At 44.9% G+C, this 23,697-nt stretch overlaps 1 protein-coding gene across 1 annotated transcript in view; it reads right to left on the bottom strand.

Moving 5' to 3' along the window:
- SCARA3 (scavenger receptor class A member 3) overlaps window positions 1-23,697 on the bottom strand; it is a 50,875-nt gene that overhangs the window by 15,013 nt on the left and 12,165 nt on the right. The window contains exons 2-5 of the mRNA XM_045997998.1: window positions 16,579-16,677; window positions 15,789-15,908; window positions 12,176-12,274; window positions 10,020-11,063 (exon numbers count right to left, since the gene is read on the bottom strand). Coding sequence (XP_045853954.1) covers window positions 10,020-11,063; window positions 12,176-12,274; window positions 15,789-15,908; window positions 16,579-16,677 — 1,362 coding nt within the window. The remainder of the gene's footprint in view (window positions 1-10,019; window positions 11,064-12,175; window positions 12,275-15,788; window positions 15,909-16,578; window positions 16,678-23,697) is intronic.

The raw sequence follows: 23,697 nt of genomic DNA, 5'->3' as shown, positions 1-23,697 counted from the left end.
TCTCCCAGGTTGTTTAAGAGATCAGCCCTTCAGTCTGCACTCGGCACCTCCCCACTGGCTGTGGTCGCTGCTGTCCCACCCCGGTGTTCTAGAGAGCAGCTGAGCTCCAGCCAGGGGGAGACCTCACTGCCAGTTCCAACATGAGAGGCTGGCAGCACCTGTCTGTGCAGGAAAGAATGAGAAACAAGTTCCTTTAGGAAGGGATGTACATTTTGTACCTGAAATTCTCTTGCTGATGAGAAACTATTTACATGTGCTGCTTTAACAAACCAAGAGGAATGTGGACAGACGTGCAAGAACAAGAGTTGGAAGCGGCTGAAACAAATGTCCCACCTTGCTCGCCCACTAAGATGAGGTCCTTGCATGAGAACGCTGCCATTATCAGCACACGAGCAGATATCAATTCCCATGACTCTAACTGGGTAATACATACAATGAAGCTCCCCTCCAACACTTTGAGTATCATCTTCCCCTTCCTCACTCTCCACCCCGCACCTCTACACCTAGGCAGGACCTGAGTGGAAAGTCCTTTTTGGTATCCGCAAGCTCATGCTCTCAGTGTCTCCTGTTCAGGATGGACAGTGGACATGTGCATCTCAGAGCCACGACAAGGGGTCAGTTTTTAAAATCATAGTGTGCCTTTGAGTTCGTGCCTTCACCTTCCCCAGTCTCAGGTCACCCTTCTGTAAAATAAAGACACCAGCTCCTTGATGTTGCCTTGTCTACTATACAAAGGTGGTTCTGAGGCTAAAATGAAACAAAGTGTGTGAATGCACTTTGACTCTGGGAAAGCTTTGTATTCCATTTGTTCTTGGGCTCAGTGCAATGAAAATATAAAATGACCAGAGAATGAACCACAAGAACTACCTAGTAAGGCCTTTGCTGGAAAAACGCATCCTAGAGGTTGTATCCTAACATATTTTAGGTGAAATGCTGAGGGAAGATTTCAGTTACCCAAGAAACACTCAGTGCCTGGCTTTGTTGCAAAAATTTGACAGCAGGCAAATAAGACCTACCCTCACCCAACACCACCAATCTAGAGTAAGTTAAAAACAAACAAACAAACAAAAACACACAAAAAACCCTAGTGGCAGTAGAAATGCTCACTGATATAAAATAAGGGCAATATATGTTTGAGATTAAATGGTTAAAGCAAAATAGAGAATCAAAGAGGCTGGTTTCAAGTCTGTGCTCTGCAGAGAGAACAGAGCTGTCTAGGATCATGGGACCCTCCCTTCTTTATCCTTAGAGCTCTCTAGGTTATCAGGCCCAGATGTTTGGCTCCCCAACTGCAAACCATAAATTCTGGAGCTGCCATATCTCAGTAGCGAACTAATTCTTTTATCTAGAGCCAAGACTAGTTATATTTTCAGGTTAAACATTCTTCCCACCAAGACACATGTTTCCTCAGGAAGGGTTCAGGGAACATGGGTATAGCCATCCAGATTCCTAGTGTAAAAGAATCCCAATTAGGAGTTCTTTTGGACTCTTTTGCAAGACAAAAACTGTTGGGTCTACTGCTGTGAAGGAGTAGAATGAAAAAGTAATAGTATTTGTTAGGGATTGAATTGGGTCCCCTCAAAATTCATAATCTGAAGTCCTAACCCCCAGTACCTTGGAATATGACCTTCCTTGAAGACAGAGTCTTCACAGAATCAATTTTAAATGTGGCCACTAGGTAACCCCAAATCCAGTATGACTGGTATCTTTATGAAAAGGGGAAACTGGACACAGAGACAGACATGCACAGAGAGAAGATGAAGAGACCCAGGGAGAAACTGGCCACCTACAAGACAAGGCCTGGACCAGAGCCTTATAGCCCTCAGAAGGGACCAACCTTGGTCTCAGACTCTGGCCTCCAGAGCTGTGAGACAATATATTTCTGTTCTTCAAACCTTCTAGTCAGTAGTACTTTGCATCAGCAGCCTGAGCAGATGAATACAATGATCATTTCACAATCAACTTCTCATAAGCAGAAGCCATAGAGCATTTCAAGCGAACTGAAGGAGTGGGGCCAGGGAATCCCCCTTTGAGATGGAATCTAGGGATAAGGTGGAGATGGAGGTATCCCGAGGGGAAGATGAGGTCAGCCCCTTGCTGGGGAAACTGATGGGGAGTAGAAAGGAAAAGCCCACAGCAATGACACAGAGCAGCCTGGGGACAAGGAAAGGAAAAGGCCATTCAAGACATCTTGCAACTTTGGATCTCAACTGCCTTGAATTTGAATCCTGTTTCCATTCCTTGATAGCTGTGTGAGCCTGGCTAGACCTCATGTGGCATCCAGTTCTTCACTGCAGGCTTTTTGGGTTCACAGTTTCAGAGATCCTGGGAATGAAAGAAAATAATGTATATGCCCTATGCTTTCCCCAGGACCTTTGCATGTATTGCTCCCTCCACCTGGAACTCTTCACCTCATCCATGCTGACTCTGTTATACCTGACTTATTCCTCCTTCTTTCTCAGGTCTGATTGTTAATTTCATATGTCAAATTGACTGGGCCATGCGGTGCCCAGATATTTGGTCAAACATTATTCTGGGTATGCCTGTGAGGGTGTCTTTGGATGAGATTAATATTTGAATCAGTAGACTGAATAAATCCCCAGTGTGGGTGGGTCTCATTCAATCAGTTGAAGGCCTTAATGGAACAGAAAGGCTAAAAGGGAGCTCCACCTGTCTGACTACTTCAAACTGGGACATCAGCTCTTTCCTGCCTTTGGGTCTGAACTGAAACACTGGCTCTTCCTGGGTCTTGACCCTGCCAGCCTTCAAGACTGCAATGACACCATCAGCTCTCCTGGGTCTCAGACTTTTGGACTCAGAATATAATGCAACCATTGGCTCTTCAGGTGTCCTGTTTGCTGACTCACACTGCAGATCTTGGGCTTTCCTTGCTTCTATAATGTGTGAGCCAACTCCTTCAATTCCTTATAGTAAATCAATATCTCTTTTCAGAGATCTTAATGGACACAGGATATATATATCCTGTTGGTTGGTACTGTTTCTCCAGAGAACTCTGACCAATACAGATTTTGGCACCAAGAGTGATTCTAAAGGAACACAATATTAAACATGAGTTTTCTAAGTTGACCTGGGATTTCTGGAATTGACGCTCTAATCTAAGATTTAAAGATGCTAATGACTTTATTTCTAAGTAGTAAAGGCAGGCTAATGGTCTAAGACATATGTGATAATAGAGAAATGAGAAGTACTGGGGACTCCTCATGAACCACTTATGACACTCAAGGATCTGGATGACCATGTGTATGATACTTTCAAACACTTTTTGTCAAAATAATGAGTATAATGAGGATTGGTTGCTCCTAGTGTTACTAGACAAAGTGGGGAAAGAAAAGGTTGGGCTTGGGATTCAAATTCCCAGCTCAAGTGTCACATAAATGACATGCAATCTTCTATGTCTTCCCTTCTGTCCTGTAGCTACATGGATGAAATTGTCGAAAATCTAACATACCTTTATCCTGTGACTGGCTGAATTGCAATGCAGATCGAATTCCCAGCTTCCCAGGGAGTCTACTGTTAAAATAAAGGCTTTGACTGGGAAGGAATGAGATCCTGAAAGTTGGATTGCGGGTATATGGGAAGACCCTGATGGATCTGGGGACACTGGACCCCTAAGTTATGATGAGTCATCTTTGACAGTGGAAGCAGTTTCTCCACCCCCAGTATAAGTGACTTCCTGAGGCACCTGGGCTACTCACTTAAGCATCTGACTCTTGATTTTGACTCAGATCATGATCTCAGGATTGTGGGACTGAGCCCCTCACTGGGCTCCATACTCAGCAGGGAGTCTGCTTGAGATTCTCCCTCTCCCTCTGCCTCTCCCTCTGCCTCTCCCCACTGCATTCTCTCTCTCTCTCTCTAAAATAATAAACAAATAAATCTTTTTAAAAATGACCTCTCAACCTGTGTCTGAACCCTGCCTTGCCTGAGGAGAGGACAGTGCCCCCCCACGCCAAGCCAGACAATGCTGATTCTCCTGAGGACCCACCTCCCCATCCCTCTTTGCTTCTAGACCTATAACTAGACTCAGTTCTCAGCAGGACCCTAACAGTGAGGTAAAGTATGACCCACAGGGAGGTGTGCTACTCTCCAAAAAATTACCCGAGTTTTCTAATTTGTACAGATAGATGTCTGGGGACTAATTGTGGTAGTGGATACTAAAGGTGTGGGATAATGGTGGAAGAAACATACTGTTGGATCAGGCAAAATTCATTCATAGGGGCTGACTAAGCAGAGATTTTCTAGGTAATGTTGCATCTTGGGGAGTTAGAAAGGGTCTAACAGTTTGTTTGTTTTGTTGGCTGAAGCATGGGCAAAAAGACCCGCAGAGAGTGAGTGAAAAATACTGGGTCTGCCTTGATTTCATGTAAAGAAAGGGATCCAAAGACAGGGAGGGCGGGATGTTGGAGTGGGTTTATCCTCTGAGACCCACTCACCCACCCTGGGAAGGTCCAGAAGACATGAATTTCACCATGACTGTGAGAAATAAACCTGTGAGGAGAGTCTTAGAATCCTTGAAGAGCTCTACGATCATTCTTTGTGGGCCAGAACTTGCAGGGAGAACTGCAGTCTCTGAATTGGGAAACCTAACCACAATGACAATAATTGGGTCCGGGGGTGGTAAATATCTAATTGTGGCCCTCAACTACCTAAGGCAAGGAGAGCCTGCGTACCATAATAGATAGAAGAGTCAGTACAGTGATGGGGATAGGCAGACATGCACAGACCCATGGTGTTGGCCAGTTGGTCACAGTGTGCCTAGAGGTGAAATAGGTAGGAAGCCTATGAAATTCTTACTTGTTCTGGATAAGCAGAGAAGTTCTAGGTCAAGTGAACAAAAGTCTAATTTGAATTATAAAAACAGTCATGGCTTCTCCTCAGACTTGAGGCAGTTTACAAACCCAAAATGACTTAGATGAAAGGGAAGCTGGGTACCCTTGAGGAAGGACCCCAGTACACACCAAATATTTATATTGTTAATTTTCCCAGCCTTTCCCAAAAGGACCTACAGTTTTTTACCAAGATAACTATGCACTAGGGAAAAGGAAATAATCAGCCTTTTGGGGGACTACCACACACTGGCTCTGAATGGACACTGATTCTGGGAGACCCCAACCCCCCTGTGGTCCTCCAGTCTGAGCTGGGGGCTTATGGAGGTCAGGTGATCAATGGGGTTTTAACTGAGGTCCATCTCACAGGAAGCCCAGTGGGCCCCTGAATCCACCCTGTGGTTGTTTCCGTGGTTCTGCATTGCATAACTGGAACAGACATGCTGAGAATCTGGCAGAACCTCACATTGGTTCCTTGATCCATGGAGTAAGGGATATTATGGTGGGAAAGCCAAGAGGCACTGCCTCTACCTAGGAAAATAGTCAAACCAATGAAATCCTGCATTCCTGCAGGGACTGCAGAGGTGAGTGCCCCCACCAAGAACTTGAAATGTGCTGACTTGGCCAGTGCAGAGGAAAGGTGGACCTTGGTGAATGACAGTGGCTTTTCATAAGCTGAACAATGTTGATTCCAACTGGTGGCTGCTATACCAGATGCAGTTTCATGGCCTGAGAAAATTAACACATCCCTGCGGTGCAGCTATTGATTTGGGGATTGTTGTTTGTTTGTTTGTTTTTCCATACCTGTTCATAAGACCCTCCAGAAGTTGTCCGCTTCCAGCTGACAAGACCAGCAATACACCTTCACTGTCCTGCCTCAGGGGATCTCACTGCTCCAGTTCTATGTCATACTTCAGTTCACAGGAACTTGATCTCCTTTCCACGACATCAATGATATCACACCATTTGAACCTAGTGAGCGAGTAAGTAGTAGCTTGCTCTTTGCAAGACATTTATGTGTCAGGGGGGAATAAATATGACAAAAATTCAAGCGTCTTTGGGGCACCTGAATGGCTCAGTCGGTTTAGTGTCTGCCTTGCACTCACGTCATGATTTCAGGGTCCTGGGCTCGAACCCTGCATTGGGCTCCCTGCTCAGTGGAGAGTCTGCTTCTCCCTCTCTCTGCTCATGCTTCCTCTGTCTCTCTCAAATACATTTTTAAAAAAATTTCAAGGGCCTTCTACCTCAGTGAAATTCTTAGTGGTCCAGTGATGTGGGCATGTTGAGATATCCCTTCTAAGGTGAAGATTAAACTGTTCCATTTGGCCCCTCCTACAATGAAAAAAGAGGCATGCCTAGTGGGGGCAATGTACACATCTTCCTCACTTGGATGTGTTACTCCAGCCCACTTACTGAGTGATCTGAAGAGGTGCTGGTTTTGCGTGGCACCCAGGACAAGAGAAGGCTCCTGCAACAGGAGAAGGCTATGGGGCAAGCTGCTTTGTCCCTTGGGCCATATGATCCAGCAGACCCAATAGTGTTTAACATGGCAGTGATGGTAGGGATGCTGTATGGGGCCTTTGGGAGACCTCTATAAATGAACTACACTATAGATCCTTCGGATTTTGGAGCAAAGCCATGCTATCCTCTGTGGGTCACACTACTCTCCTGTTGAGAAACAGCTCTTGGGCTGTGATAGGACTTGGGTAGAGACAAGATGCTAGCCATGGCCCACCAAGTTACCATGACACCCGAGTTGCCCATCTTGAACTGGGTACTTCCTGACCCACTGAGTTACAAAGCTGGGCATACAGAGCCACATTCCGTCATCCAATGGAAGTGGTATATATGTAATCAGGCCTAAGCAGGTCCTGAATGCACAAGTTAAGTTACAGGATAAAGTGGCCCAAATAGCCATGGTCCCTACTTCTACAATACTACTTTTCTCTCCCAGCCTGCACCTATGGAATTATGGGGAGTTTCCTATGACCAGCTGATGGAGGAAGGGAAGATTCTGGCCTAGTTTACAACTGGTTCTCTATGATATGCAGGCATCGCTTGAAAGTGGACAGTTGCAGGGCCACCTGGGTGGCTCAGTGGATTAAGCCACTGCCTTCAGCTCAGGTCATGATCTCAGGGTCCTGGGATCAAGCCCCACATCAGGCTCTCTGCTCAGCGGGGAGCCTGCTTCCTCCTCTCTCTCTGCCTGCCTCTCTGCTTACTCGTGATCTCTCTCTGTCAAATAAATAAATAAATCTTAAAAAAAAAAAAAAAGAAAAGAAAGTGGACAGTTGCAACATCACAGCCTCTCTTTGAGACTTCCCTGAAGGACAGTGGTGACCAAACATCTTCCCAGTGGGCAGAACTTCTGGCAATCTACTTGGCTGCCATGCTTTCTTGGAAGAAGAAATGGTCAGACGTGTGATTATAACCTGCTTCACAGGCTGTGGCCAATGGTTTGGCTGGACGATCAGGGACTTAGAAGAAACACAACTGGAAAACTGGTGGCAAGAAAATTTGGGGAAGAATTATGTGAATAATCCTCTCTGAAGGATGAAGACATTTGTGTCCTCCGTGAATATTCTCCAAAGGGTGAGCTCAGCAGAGGAGGATTCTAACAGTCAAGTGGATATAGCATGACCTATACTGTGAGTGACTAGTAAGCCTTCTTCTCCAGTCACCCCTGTCATCCCCCAATGGACTCATGAACAAAGTGGTGTCAGCTACCAGCTGACAGGTTAATTACACTGGACCGCTTTCCATCATGGCAGGGGCAATGTTTTTTTCCTGCTGGAATAGGAACTTACTCTGGGTATGCATTTGCCCTCTCTGCATGAAGTGCTTGTGCCAAAAAATGCCATACAGAATGCATTATCCGCCACCATGGTATTCTGTGATATTCCAATGAAGCATTGCTTCTGATCAAGGAAATCACTTTACAGCAAATGAAGTACAACAGTGGACCCATGATCATGGAATTCACTGGTGTTACTGTGGTCCTCACCATCCTGAAACAGCTGGCTTGACAGAAGATTGAATTGTCCTTTGAAAACTTAGTTCCTGAGCTAGCTAGGTGGCAAAATCTTGCAGGGCTGTATACGGTCTGAATTAGTGTCCAATATATATGGTGCTATTTCTCTGATAGCCAGGATTCACTGAAACTGGGATCAAGGGGTGGAGATGGGAAAGACATCACCCTAGTGACCTACCAGCAAAATGTTTGCTCTGCTGGCTTAGAGATCTTAGCTCAAAAGGAAGGAATGTTTCTGCCAGGGGATACAACAATGACTCCATTGAACTGGAAGTTAAGACTGCTGCCTGGTTACTTTGGGCTTCTCGGGCTTCTGAATTAGTAGGCAAGGAAGAAGATATTGTGCTGACTGGGGTGGCTGATCCTAACTACCAAGGAGAAAGTGGACAACTACTCTACAATGGAGGTAAGGGGGAGCATGTCTGGAATTCAGAAGATCCCACAGAAGGTCCTGAAATAAATTCAGTGGAAAACTACAACAGCCCAGTTCAATCTAGGAAGGACCCTAGATCAGGAATGAAGGTTTGGATCACCTTACCAGGTAAAGAATAACCAGCTGAGGTGCTTGCTGAGGACAGAGAAAATACACATGGTTCGTAGAAGGAGGAAGTTATAAATACCAGTCATGACCATGTACTCCTTGTCAAGAGTATTTCCTCCTTGGTGTGTTATAAATATATAAATATAAATGTATATAGCAAGTATTTTTGCTTTCTTCCCTTTCTTATCCTCTTATCATGTAACATAAAACATAAAATATATTGACTTTATATCACAGTATTTAAATATTGTTAACTTTATGTCATAGTATTTAAATTATGAGATATCAAAGGGAAAAGTAAGTATCTCTCAAGGACTTTAACTTCTCTTCTGAGGAAGGGGTTAGTGTGGTTTTGGTTGTACACAGGATACTCACATCATGAATATTAGGCAGAATTGCAGTCTTGTTAGTATCCCTACTTGGAGATTTAAGTATGATTTAAGAAGATGTGCATGCGTGCCAAGTTGATCTGTGGAGGTTAATTTTATGTGTCAACAGGACTGGACCACGGAGTGGCCAGACATTTGGCCAAACATTATTCTGGTTTTGTCTGTAGGGGTGTTTATGGATGAGACTAACATTTTAAACTGGTACTGAGTAAAGTAGATTGCTCTCCTAATGTGGTGGGCCTCATCTAAGCAGTTGAAGACCTGAATAAAACCAAAGACTGACCCTTCTGTAAGTAACAGAGAATTCTCCTGCCTGGTAGCCTTCACACTGACCCCATCACTTCCTCCTATCCTACAGCAGCTTCTGGCCTTCCGACTCAAACTGGGACATCAGCTTGAGCAGATTTTGGACTTGCCGGCCTCCTTCATTACATGATCCAATTTTTAAAATAATTCCTCTCTCTCTCATAGGTTCTGTTTTTCTGGAGAACTCTGGCTAATTCAGAGGTGAGATGAGAGTAAAAGAGAGCATCAGAGTGATGGGCATCCCCAGGGGCAGGTGGCTGTACGCCCCTGCAATCAGGTGGGGAGGGAGAAAATGTGAAAGCAGAGTTTCCAAGACGAGGGCTGCCTATTTCTCTGTGTGGACCAGATCAAACAAATCCACATATGAAAATCCAGTTTTGTATGGCAGACAAAGTTAGGAGCCACAGCACCTTTACAAAAGAGGTTTGTAAGTATAGTAGTCCTCCCTTATCTGCGATGGCTATGTTCCAAAACCCCCCTACACAGCCTGCTTTTTCCTATATATACTTCCCTATGATAAAGTTTAATACATAAATTAGGCATTACATGAATATTGTATCCTCTCAAAATATCTACGGTACTGCATTTGCCCTTCTTGTGATGCCCTGAGGTGATAAAATGCCTAAGTGATGAGAAGAAGCACGGTGAAGGACGCAGCCATTGTGATGTAGCATTAGGCTACCACTGACCTTCTGAGGATACCTCATTAGGAGAAAATTGAAACCACAGATAAGGGGGGTGGGGTGGGGACTTATTGTGCTTTTTAAAGCTTCCAGTTGCCCTAGGCATTTGCTACAGGATTGTATGAGCCTACCAGGATTTTTGCTGGAAACTTCTGCATCAGGCAAGATCACCACGGCCCTCTGGGAGCTCCGTAGCAGATGTGACCGAGGTCTGGCTCTTACCTCTTACGATGGTAACGTTGCGAAGGATTTCTCCATGCTGCGTATCCACAGCCTTCATCTCCTCCACGATCATGGAGAGGTTGCGAACATTGAAGTCCAGCCGCGCACTGAGCAGGCTGAAACGCTCCCGGAGCAGGTCCGTGGTGCCCAGCATGAGAGAGACAGACTTGTTCAGGTAGTAGAGCTCCTCGGCGTGCGTGTGGAAGCCCAGCGTGCAGGAGAGCCGCACGTCGTCCAGGTACTTGAGCATGCTGTGCACGTGGTTGTCGGTGGCATTGATGTTGGTGAAGATGGTGCCGATCTCGATCTCATGTGAAGCCATGCGTCCTTCCAGCGTCTCAAACCTCTCCACGGTGCGGTTCTGGGCATAGCGGGTGTGGTACTGCAGATCGTGCATGTTCTCCTCGTGGTCGTCCAGGAAGGATGAGATGTTATCCAGCTGCAGCTGCAGGCCCATGACCTGCAGCACCAAGTCATGCATGCTCTCGGCATTCTGGCTGATGCGCTGCGAGGAGACCCCCAGGGTGGCCTGGATGTTCTTGACCGCTTCTCCCGTCTTGGCTGAGATGGTGCGCAGGCCGCCGAAGAGCCGGGTGTAGTTTTGCCAGTCGGTGACCATCTTCTGGAGGGTCAGGGTCTCCTCGTCAGTCTTGCGCTGGATCCCATGGATCCACTCCGAGGTCTGCCCCACAGTGAAGTTGATCTGGTGGACTGTAGCCTTGACATCATAGCAGTCCTCGGTGAGGTCCTTCAGAGAGAGGTCCAGGCCAGCCGTGGTGGCCTGCCAGCCTCTCACCTGGGCAAGAAAGAGCCCCAGAGACTGGTTGACCTGGTGGATGGAGAAGGAACAGCTGCCCATCTCCTGGGAGATCTGACTGCTGGTGGTGGAGAGCAGCTCGTGGGTCTGAGAGGTCTGGTCCAGCTGTACCTCCTGGGCCAGAAGCATCTTCTGAATTCCCTCCAGCTCCTCCTGCAGTTTTCTGATCTCTTGCTCCAACTGCCCAGCCTCGTGGCAGAAAGAACAGTTGTTTGGGGCTTTCAGATCTTCAGAGGAAAGGGATAACATTTTGAGTTGCTGAAGGATCATGGGACAAAAGTTGCTTCTTTACATATTTCAGAGCATAATGGATTGTCAAGTGGCTTCCTGATCCCTCTTCCTATCCTAAGCCTGCTATGAAATCCTTTTGAAAAAGTCTTACCATTTCTATGAAATATTATTTTACCAAATGTCTTTACTATGACAAAATGTAGAACTGGGGACATTTTTTCCATCTCGCCACTGAATTCTCGAGAATATAGCTTCATAACTTTTCTAAGGTTGCCAAGAACCACCCATTTACATTTTGTCTTAAAATTTCTCCAAATATTTTTGTACTTATTATTGATAAACTTATGGAGGAAAGATGGTATGGGGATTATTTCTGCCTGTGACAGACGAGAAATGAGGCACAGAGAAGAGGTTTGCCAAATTTATCACTCAGCTACTACTTTCTCTTTCTGTCATGGCTGACCTCCTCTACCCTTTCTATTGTGGCTCCTTCTGTCTCAGTCTTGGAACGAGAAGATCCCTGGTTAAAGCAGGAGATAGCATCATGACTTGGTAGCGTAGGGTAGGGTAGACTTGTCAAGAGGCTTTGGAAGATTTTAAAAATAATTTCAGGGTGGCTGTGTGGCTCAGTTGGTTAAGCATATGACTCTTGATTTTGGCTCAGGGTCCTGGGATGCAGCCCTGCATCGGGCTCCCTGCTCAGCAGGGAGTCTGCTTCTCTCTCTCTCTCTCTCTCTCTCTCTCTGTGCCCCTCGCCTGCGTGCACTAGTGCTTTCTTTCTTTCTCAAATAAATACATAAATCTTTTTAAGATAATCGTAATCTCAGATACATGAGAATGACTGAGGAAAGGACTTTCTTTGGGTTCCTTCTCTACTTGTAGGCTCGGGCTAGATCTGTGCCACATAGAACACTTGGCCCCAGTCCTGGATGAATCCCAGGGTAGCAGCCCTCTTTGAATGGACAGGGAGGCAGGGAGTCATAGCTGTCTTTTCCCTTGTGTCTCAAACGTTGGTGAAGGATGTCCTATTCCAGGCCACCATGGCCTGAGGGAGCACTCAGCCCTCTCCCATCATACTCATGTGCATATCTGGGGATGGGACACTTACCCAGTCCTTGGAGGTTTTCCTGCATAGACAAAAGTTTCTTGTCATAAATGGCCTGGGCCAGGGAGATGTCTTCTGAGAGAGAGTCCACTTTCCTGAAAACTGTATGGGAAATACAGATGAGAAGCTGGGGCAGGGTCTTAGCTCAGAGAAACAGCAGTCATTTGTTGAGAAGGTATTTTTATCAGCCTCTCTGCCACCAAAACCATTCACCCTTCCATGGGGCTTTTCAGGGGTGGGAAGGGAAGATGCTTCTTATGGCCAGAGTTTGTCATGCATTCCTTAAAAACACAGATCTACATCTATATATCTCCCTTAAGTGTTTCTGTGTATGGATATATATACTCGTGTGTATATATGTATGTGTGTGTGTGTGTGTGTGTGTGTACCCCCCTGCACATTTAAAACTAGGTCTGACCACAGGATAGAATAGAATAAGGAAAATTAAGAAAAAAATACAAAAAATACAAAAAGAATATAAAAGTTATTCTTAATCCTATGACTAAGAGACAATAGCCATCAATATCTTCTTGTATCTGTTGGACTCTTATCTCCATAACCATTCTGTAGCTATATAGATATATGTATACTTTTTTAGAAAACAACAACAGGAACCTGGAATATTTGGACTATTTCATCTATTTTCTTCCAATTTGCTTCGCTGGTATAATGTCATGGACATTTTCCTATTGAGGTTTAAATCACTTTAAGATCATTACTTTTAATGTCTGTATCATACTCTGTATAAATGACTCGGCAATTGTATAAAAGTCCCCTGTGTTTGGGAGACACTTCTGAGTCTACAAATAAAACTTGTTGGGTAGATATGAGTAACAGTTATTCCTAGAAATAATCCTTATATTTGATGGTTTTATGTATATGGTTATTCTCATAGGATAAATTGCTTGAAGCAGAATTAATGGGTTAAGGAGTTGAACACATGTTGCCAAAGTGACCCCTAAGAAAGGCTTTACCAGTTTATACCAGCTTCTCAGGGGTCAGTGCTGGCCAGGGTTTAGAGCATATCTGAGCATCAATAGGATCCCTGGCTTTCTCTAGCAAGTGCCTGGCTAGACAGGGAGGTAAGAGGAGAGGACGGAGTAGATGGATGTTTCCCACAGAGCCTGTGAAGGTAAGTGTGGGGGTGGAAAGAGATCCACCAAGAAAGCTGGGGAATGTAACTTCTGGTCCACATTTGCCTCAGATCTTTTGGGTCTCTTCAGGCAAGGCAGTTAATCTTTCTGCAGCTCAACTGAATCATCTGTAAAAGGAAAGTATGAAGCTAGATGACTTCCAATGTTCTTCTCAGCTCCAAAATTCCACGATTCCATTTTGTTTTGAATCTCTGGGCTTTCATTAACATTGTATATCTCAGAGCTGCTGAGATTTAATTAGCAGCAGTGACATGGTGAGAGACCCTAGGAACAATTCTATGCCCTTCTATTCCACTAGCACTTAGAGTTTATAGTATTTATTATTCCATTTGAGTCTCCCCCAAATTAAAATTTCTTATATAGATGGCAGGGAACGGAGGTGTCGAGACTCTGAATGACTTTGATTCCTATCCTAATGCTTTGTGAAGTCTACCCCCAAGCCAATAGCCAAGGGTTCATTCATATAATTCACCCTGTTCACTTCTTCACTGAGCATTTCATGATCTGTAATTACATATTAATTTATTTACCATTTTCCTTATTTTTTAGATCTTATTTTTTTCTTATCTTTTCAAAATTGTGTCTTATAACGTATACTATAAAGAGGACATATGTGTAATTTATAAATAAATAGGCATATTTCACAAGTGTAAGATGATTGTTTTTTTCTTTTCAAATATTTAAGTATAAACATTTTCAAACAGAGTAATCAAGGCTTGGACAGTGACTGTCTTACTTGTACAACTGGCAGTCGTGTGTCTATTGTCTACATTCTATAATTAACATTTTACTTGTATTCACTCATTGTACATCTGTCCATTGTACCTTTTTATCTGTTCATCAACCCATCTACTTTTTTGATACATTTTAAATCAAACTTTTTACCAATGGGTGCACAGTCAAAAAAGGTTCATAGATTATTGGTTTAGGCTAAGGGCTGGTAAAGCAGGATCTACATGTCAAATCTGACCCAAGGTCACTTTGTTGGAACAAAGCCATCTCCATTTAAGTATATATTGTCTCTGGCTGCTTTTGCTTTACAACGGCAGAGTGGTTTTGACAAAGACCATGTGTGGCCCGTAAATCCTAAAATATTTACTACCGAGCCCTTTACAGGAAGTCTGCCAAACCTTGCTCTAGATTATGAGCTCCATAAACAGGGCCTATGTTTTATGAAGCAGTATAAGCCCCATGCCTAATGCAGTTTTCAGCTTATAGTATGCATGCAACAGGTACCCAGTTAAAGGAGTGAGTGGAATTCCAAGTCCCTATGAGGAAGACTGATTCTACTCAACCTCTGAACTTTATCCTCAGTCCTGACCATAATACCTTGACTACGACTGTCCACATATATACTCCCAAATCTCTAGTCTTTCATCTGACGAGTATTACTGAGCACCTGCCAACCAGGTCAGGACGGTGTCAGTTCTGCTCTAGGGACTTGGGACAATCAGGCTGGAGGCAAAAACAAAAAGGAAGCCTAATGTTCTCCGTGGATTCCACAAATGCTCTCCTTACCCCCCATTTATTATGATCTTCTGCTCATTCATTCTGGGTCTTAGGGCAAATCCTTTCACTTTCCCAGATACATGGAATGAGACCGGCCTCCCGTTTCAGGGCTCGTTGAGATGATTTGTAGATGTCATGTAGGCGACAGTGCCTGGCACCTGGTGTGCACCCCATCACTGCCCATATCCACTGAAGGGGGTCGGTGCCTGTGTTTCTCTCTGGGCTCAAGCCTGTGGCTGCTGGAGATTTATTCATGGTCCTGCAGGTGCGGAGAGCTGAGGCCCTCTAAGGCCTGGCCAGGAACAGACTGGGGAATTTCCCTGATGTCCAGTTTGCTACCTCAGAATGGTGGACAGCAAATTTGTTTCCCTCCATTTAGCATAATCTGTTAGCATCCAGAAGGCAGAGGCTGACTGAACCTGGCCATGAGCTATCATCTGGGTTGGCTCCCATAGTCGTATAAGCTGTGGCGTGTATGACAGCCACCACACTCCAGGTCCCTGGCCTTCACTGGCAGGACTCTGTTCGAACAAGTGAGGTCCGAGTGAGACTCAGGGATTTGCATTTTAACAAATACTGGGGGTGATCTTGATGTAGGCAGGCATCCAACCTCACTTTGAGACATGCTCATAAAGACCATGGAAGGGGCTTCAAAAATGCCCGATGCAAGGATCTCAGCCCTGGATATACTTACCCACACACCGATATTTTTTTCAAAACTCGCGGGTGATTCTAACATGCAGCTGAAACTGGGAACTGCTGGGCTGGTCCTGTCCTCTCATTTCACCAGAAGGAAAACAGAGGTCTCAACAGGGGAATGCCTTGCTCAAATCCACACAGCTACTTACTGACCAGAAATCAGAGGCAGATCTTTGAAGTCTGAAGCAAGTATGAAGATTCCCCTGTCAGAAGGATGCTGGACCACCCCGGGGCTGCCGGGCGCCTGCACTCACCCAGAGAGGCCAGCACAGCCACGGCCACCAGGAGCAGGGCCAGGAAGAGGTAAAGAATCCGCACTGATGTGTGCAAAGACAGGTTCTTCTGGCAGCGGCTGCAGCGTGGCCCCGGCCGGCCTGTTGGGGGACAAAGGAAACCAGTGACTGAGGCTGCCGGTCGAGGGTCAGGTTCATGTCCCTGCTCTGAACTGTCTCATCCCATCTCAAATCAGCCTCAGAAAGGGAGATGTTCTCCATCCTCATGCCTGCCCATCTCACCATGTTCTCTCTAGGTTTTAGCAATAGAAAAGACCAGATTCGGGGTCTTCAAAGAACGCCGCCCTGCCACCATTCTCTCTGAGGGCAACATTCGTGAGCCCAGGGTGTAGGGAAACGCCTCTTCCTGACACATTGGCCTTATTGTGGTCCACAACACGGGGCAGCCAGCCTTGTTTCACCCTTGGGTGACCAATGTGTCCCAGTGTGTGTAGGGTTTTCTGGGCTTTAGCCTCGGAAAACCTCCTCTTGTGGGAATTCCTCAGTATAGGGCCAACCAGTCACACACCCTGGGAAACCCTTCAGTCCCCAGACTTGTCAGGTGACAAGCAGTTCTCCTGGAAATGGAACGAATGGTTGCAGTCCACCAGCTGGGACCCCTGATATGGAAGAAGAAGGAAGCCAGATGTTCCTGACTACTCCATGGAGTAGTGGGGAAAGGTTGATCATGATTCTGAAGCCATGTGGATAGATGAGTCACCAGCCTGGGGGTGGGAACAAAGAGGTCGTGGGCAGTCCCCAGGGCCCTTACCTTCTTGTGTGCATGGGAAGGTCGGCATGTCCTCATCGTCACCGGCCAGCTCCTCTTCTGTAACACACAACGCATCTCCATCGCCAGTGGCCGACCTCACTGTGATGGAGCCAGGGCTGTCAGACCCGGTGTGGGAACCTGGAGTCACACCCACCCCTCTCCAGCTGCTGCAATCCCCACACCCGGGGCCCATTTCCGCCTTTGAATCCAAGTCAGCCCACTGGAGCTCCAGGTGACCAGACAGTAAGCAGAGGAGAAGGGAAAGGAGATAAGAACAAGAGACTGAGAACCTGAGATGTCCCAACGCTTGTGGGTAAGGAGATTTTATGATCTCACACAAGCGGTAAAGATACAGAGGCCAGCTCAACTGCTTAGTCTCTGCACCTTGCTCAAACCCTCGGGATGGATTGAGAAAGAATAAGAGCTGGTTGTTTAATCCAGCCCAGCATCCTTCTGTTCGCTGGCTCCTGGTAACGCAAGCAGAATTCCTTTGCTGCAGGGTCAAGGGTGAATCTGCAAGACCCTGCATCCAGCCCAGCTGGGAGCTGCTGAGAGGAGGGAGCAGGAGAGAAGACGGTAGGAGCCGGTCCCAGACCTCCGCCTCACACACTGCCTCATCTAGGACGTGATGGTGTGGAAGGGACCATGGGAGGAGGTCTCATGGGTTCCCTGGGATCATGTGTTCCCTGAATAAGACCTAGTGATGGAATCCCTCATTCAGAAGTGTGCTCTTGGACACCTCATTACTCCTCCTCCTTACAAGACCTGGTCTTTTGTAAATGATGAGAGGGATGCCCAAAATAGACAGAGGGAGCCAAATTTCCAAGTGGGTGCTTAAGAATTGTGCTATTTTTGTCCTGGAAGTGTGTGTGGGGTGGGGGTATGTGCAAGCTGATCATGACAACCAAATTCCTGGGAGATGTCTGTCAAGGGGATTTTTTTTTTACAAGTATGCCTCAGGATGCCTGGGTGGCTCAGTGGGTTAAGAGTCTGCCTTTGGCTCAAGTCGTGATCTTGGCGTCTTGGGATTGAGCCCCACATTGGTGGGGAGGGGGGTGTCCCTGCTCAGCGGGGAGCCTGCTTCTCCCTCTACCTCAGCCTCTTCCCCTACTTGTGCTCTCTCTCTCAAATAAATAAATAAAATTTTTAAAAAACCAAAAAAAATTATGCCTCAAAATCCAGAGGCAATAAAGAAAAAAAAAAGATTCATTTGACTCCATGATAATAAAATGAAAATGCTTTTGCATGACCAAAAAAAAAAAATCATTGACAAACTGAGAGAAAATACTGACAGTATATATTATAGATAAAGCGCTAATATACCAAGTTTTTAAACAGCTTTAAAAAATTCAAGAAATGGAACGAATTCAGTAGTCACAGGTTACAAAATCAATGTATAGAAATCTACTGCATTTTTTTTTTTAATGTAGGCTCCACACAGACTGGAACTTGAACTCATGACCCTGAGATTGAAACCTGAGTTGAGATCATGAGCCACCCAAGCACCCCTGCTGCATTTCTGTACACTAATAATGAAGCAGCAGAAAGAGATATTAAGGAATCAATCCCATTTACAATTGTGCCCAAACCAATAAGATACCTGGGAATGAACCTAACCAAAGAGGTGAAAGGCCGATACTCTGAAAACCCTAAAACCCTGTTGGAAGAAATTGAGGAGGACACAAAGAAATGGAAAGACCTTCCATGTTCATGGATTGGAAGAACAAATATTGTTAAAATGTCTATACCACCCAAAGCAATCTACACTTTTAATGCAATCCTTATCAAAATACCAAGAGCATTTTTCACAGAACTAGAATTAACAATCCTAAAATTTGTATGGAACCACAAAAGACCTCGAATAGTCAAAGCAATCTTGAAAAGAAAAACAAAACTGGGATTATCACAAAGCTATAGTAATCAAGACAGTATGGTACTGGCACAAAAACAGACACATAGATCAAAGGAACAGAACAGAAAACCCAGAAATAAACCTATAATTATATGGTCAATTAATTTTTGACAAAGGAGGAAAGAATATGCAATGGGAAAAAGAGTCACATCAACAAATGGTGCTGGGAAAACTGGACAACTCTTGTAAAAGAATGAAACTGGACCACTTTCTTACCATACACAAAAATACATTCAAAACGGATTAAAGACTTAACTATGAGATCTGAAACCATAAAAATCCTAGAAGAGAGCCCAGGCAATAATTTCTCTGACATCAGCCATAACACATCTTCCTAGATTTGTCTCCTGAGGCAAGGAAAACAACAGCAAAAATAAATTATTGGGACTACATCGAAATAAAAAGCTTCTGCATGACAAAGGAAACAATCAACAAAAGTAGAAAACAACCTACAGAATGGGAGAAGATATTTGCAAATGACACATCAGATAAAGGGTTAGTATCCAAAATGCATAAATAATGTATCAAGTATATACTTATAATGTATAAGTATGTAATGTATAATGTATAAAGAATGTACTCAATACCCAAAATATGAATAATGCGATTAAGAATGGGCAAAAAACATGGACAGACATTTCTCCAAAGGAGACATCCAGACGGACAGTAGACAGAAGAGAAGATGCTCTACCTCACTCATCATCAGGGAAATGCAAGTCAAAACCACAACGAAATATCACCTCATACCTGTTGGAATGGCTACTATCAAGAAGACAAGAGGTAACAAGTGTTGGGGAAGATGTGGAGAAAAGGGAACACTTGTGCACTGTTGATGGGAATGCAAACTGGTGCAGCCACTGTGGAAAAGAGTATAGAAGTTCCTCAAAAATCGCCCAACTGTGGAAAGGGCCAAGATGCCCTTCAACTGATGAATGGGTAAAGAAGATATGGTCCATATATGCTATGGAGTATGATGCCTCCATCAGAAAGGATGAATACCCAACTTTCGTAGCAACATGGACGGGACTGGAAGAGATTATGCTGAGTGAAATAAGTCAAGCAGAGAGAGTCAAGTATCATATGGTCTCACTTACTTGTGGAGCATAAGGAATAACACGGAGGACACTGGGAGATGGAGAGGAGAAGGGAGTTGGGGGAAATCGGAGGGGAAGACAAACCATGAGAGACTGTGGACTCTGAGAAACAAACTAAGGGTTTTGGAGGGAAGGGAGTGCGGGGTTGGGTGAACCTGGTGGTGGGTATTGTGGAGGGCACGTATTGCATGGAGCACTGGGTGTGGTGCATAAACAATGAATCTTTGAACACTAAAAAAAAAAAAAAAATTAAATTAAGATGTTAAAAAAAGAGAAAAATACAACTATGCCATGACCTTATGCTCCAGTAACCATATTACTGGGTATTTACTCCCAAAATAAACACTAACTCAAAGGGATACATGCATCCTGATATTTATTACAGCATTATTTACAATAGCCAAATTATGGAAACAGCCCAAGCATCCATTGAGAGATGAATGAATAAAGGAGATGTGATATACATATCATGGAATATTATTCAACCATAAAAAGAATGAAACCCTGCCATTTGTAGCAACATGGATAGAACCAGAGAGTATAATGCTAAGAGAAATAAGTCTACCAGAGAAAGACAAAGCCATAAGTTTTCATTTGTATGTGGAACTTAAGAAACAAAACAAATGAGGGGTGCTGGATGGCTCAGTTAGTTAAGCATCTGACTTTGACTCAGGTCATGATTTCAGGGTCCTGGGAATGAGCCCCATGTTGGGCTCCCCGCTCAGAGAGGAGCCTGCTCCTCTCTCCCCTTCTCCCTCTGTCCCCCAACTCATGTGCTCTCTCTCAAATAAATAAACAAGATCTTTTTTTAAAAAAAGAAAGAGGTTCCCTAAACAAATGAAAAGATGTTCAACTTTATTCACAAGATAAATGAGATTTTTGATTTTTAAAGAACTTTTATTTATTTTTTTTTAGAGGTGGGGGAGGGACAGAGGGAGAGGGAGTGAGAGAATCTTAAGGAGGCTCCATGATGAGCACAGAGCCTGACGTGGGGGCTCAGTCTCACAACCCTGAGATCATGATCTGAGCCAAAATCAAGAGTCAGACACTTAAGTGACTGAGCCACCCAGGCGCTCCACAGTAAATGCAATTTAAAACTACGGTGTGAAATCATTTCTCACCCGTCAGATTGTCAATAATGCAGAGGTTGACAATATACTCCACTAGCCAGGCTACGGGGAGTTGGGGTGGGGATGCATATGGTCCAGACCTGGCAGAGGGGAATTTAACATATACATTTGCCCTTAGACCCCACAATCACATTTCCATGAATTTATCCATAATATACACCTTCAACAATCTGAAAACGTATATGACAAAGCTATTCACAGCGGGATTATTTGTAATTGCAACAACTGTCTTGTATTGCAAGAACTACCTAAATGTTCAACTATGGGGAATTGGTTAATATACTATAGTTATACACACACAGCGGGACTCTTTGCAGCTATACAAATGAATAAGGAAATCTCTATTCACTGACATGGAGTCATTTCGAGGGCATATTAAATAAAAACAGCACATGCAGAGGAGCATATGTAATATGCTACCTTTTTTTAAGAAAGAAGAGAAAATAAGACAACGTGCATATATCTGCTTATCACGAATTTGCTTTTATACTTTATCTAACCTACAGTGTTACCGTCCGCCAACACCCGCCCCTGCAGATTTCCTTTATTCTCTGGCACAGGAGCCAGTCTAAAGTCAAGGGTTGCACTTTGTTGTCTTGTCTCTTTCACCTTTATTGACTTTTATGGCTGATATTTTTGGAAAGGACAGCCCCCTCCCACATACTTTTAAGGTGATGATCCTCACTTTGTGTTCTTCTCATGCTTGGTCCTGCTTGGATTGGGGTTATGCATTCTTGGCCAATAAACTGCACACACAATGGTGTGTCCTGCTCTGGCTGTCACATCTGGAGGCACACAGTGTCCATCTGTCCCTCAGAGGTGATGTTCATTTTGATCACCTGCCTGAGGCGTTGCCTGATTTCTCCACAAAGTAATTACTAGGGTTTTCCTCCTCCCTCAGACTAATAAGTCATCTGTAAGGAGACACGTGTGTACTGCTCTTCATAAAAATTTTCCCTAAAGGTAGTATCTGTTGATGATTCTTTGCTGTGATGGCTGCAAAGTGCTGATTTTCCAACCCCAGGACTACTACAAGAAATATCCCTTCCCTTTTCCCTCCCCGGCTGCTTAAGACTCAGCCACCATCATGAACAACACAGTAACTATCCAGACTAGGAAGTTCATGACCAGCTGACTATTTCAGCGGAAACAAATGGCCACTGATATTCTTCATCAGGAAAGGCAATGGTATCTAAGACAGAAATTCAGGGAAAATGTAGCCAAAATGTACAAGACCACAGCATACATCTTCTTGGTATTTGATTCAGAACCCATTTTGCTGGTGGTACGACAGAGGGGGATTTCCTTGACTTTTGCCAGGTGCCAGTCTGGGACCACAGTAGTTTGAGTGATTAAATTGGGTTGCCCAAGTATGCACAAGGAATATAAACTGGACTCCGGGCCCATGTGAGGGCAAGCCTGCATTTACCTGGCACAGTCCTTTCCATTCTCTGGACTCTCTGGAGACATGCAGTTTTCTAGTCGCTCTCTGGCATCCCCCCTCCTCCAACCTCTTGCCCCTCCCCTTCCCTTTTTTCCAAGAAGCAGACTAGATGTGGGGGAGCTTCAAAAGCTTTAGCCAGAGGTATGGGCATTGACCCATCAGAAAAGACTGGGGGAAAACACACAAACAAACACAATAATGGCTATTCCAGAGTTTCACAGGGTGACACAATGTGGCAGGCTTTCTTGTGGGGGTCTTCAGGTCCACTGTCCCCCTTTTTGTGCCATTCGCAGCCTTGTTCCTCCTACTCCCAAGACTCTAGGTTCCTGACACCCAGATTCTGTCTTTGTTGACCCGCGGATTTCTGCTCCTGATTGAAATTTTTTTTCTTGGTCTTCAGAAACTTCCTCAGTTTTCTTTCAACTTTAGCTATGCATTTGGCCATTCACTTGGTGTTTACTACATAAACTTCATAACCCAAGCATGTTTTAAGCTGGGGACCCTAAGGGTAAAAGCATGAAGTTCTGTTTTTCTTTCTTCCTTTTAATGTGTTAAAATTTGGGTCCTGTCTTGGGGCAATCTTCGCAACAACCCTATATACTTTACAGTCTAAGGGGTGCCTCGGTGGCTCAGTCATTAAGCATCTGCCTTTGGCTCACTCATGTTATGATTCCAGGGCCCTGGGATCAAGCCCCACGTGGGGCCTTGGGCTCCCTGCTCAGCAGGAAGCCTGATTCTCCCTCTCCCACTCCCCCTGCTTGTGTTCCCTCTTCCACTATCTCTCCATCTCTATCTAACAAATAAGTATCACTTCTATGGACAAAAATACTGAAATTTAGAAAAGTTAAGAATGTTGCTTAACAGCACACAGAATGTGTGGTGAAGCTGAGATCTGAATTTGGAAATCTTTCCTGCCGTGCCTACTGCCTCCTCAGAGAAAAGAGCAAAGGTCCCACAGATGCCAAGAAACCTGGCTTCTGTAACAAGGGAGTGGCTAGAAGTGCAGGGGAGGTGCTAACTAAGCATGCGATGGGGGCTCATGGGCTCTGGCCATGACCTTGAAGCAGTCCGAGTGGCCCCGAGACCTCATTTTCCAAACGCTGTGCAGTTGTGACCACCGATCAAGACGGGAGCCAAGAGGCAAAGTGGGCAAGGACCCTCGGTAAGTGAAGGAGCTGCAAATGGGCTCAGGAGGGGAGGGATGGAGATAAACCCAAGTTAAAGATGCCACCATCATTGCCAAGAATGCCTTCTGCTTGTCCTCTAGGTCACAGCTTAGACGTCACTTCCTCAGTGGCCTTCCTTGAGCTTCCCAACTGGACCCGTCCCTTGTTAGAGATAACGTGGGAGTGGTCTGTGTCCTCCTGCTGCAGAAGGCGATCTATCTCTTATTATTTCTTTGGCAGCTCTTTCCCCCAGTGTTTAAACCTGAGGGCAGGGAATGTGCCTGTCTTGTTCTCTGCTTTACCCAGACCTGAGGGCAGTGGATGGCACTGAGAAATTGCTCAACAAACACAATTGTAAAAGAATCAATGATTT

Source organism: Meles meles, chromosome 2, assembly GCF_922984935.1.
Source record: "Meles meles chromosome 2, mMelMel3.1 paternal haplotype, whole genome shotgun sequence".
NCBI classification, from domain to species: domain Eukaryota; kingdom Metazoa; phylum Chordata; class Mammalia; order Carnivora; family Mustelidae; genus Meles; species Meles meles.
Note: the sequence above shows the minus strand (reverse complement) of the source record. Positions and strands in the feature narration are given on the sequence as shown.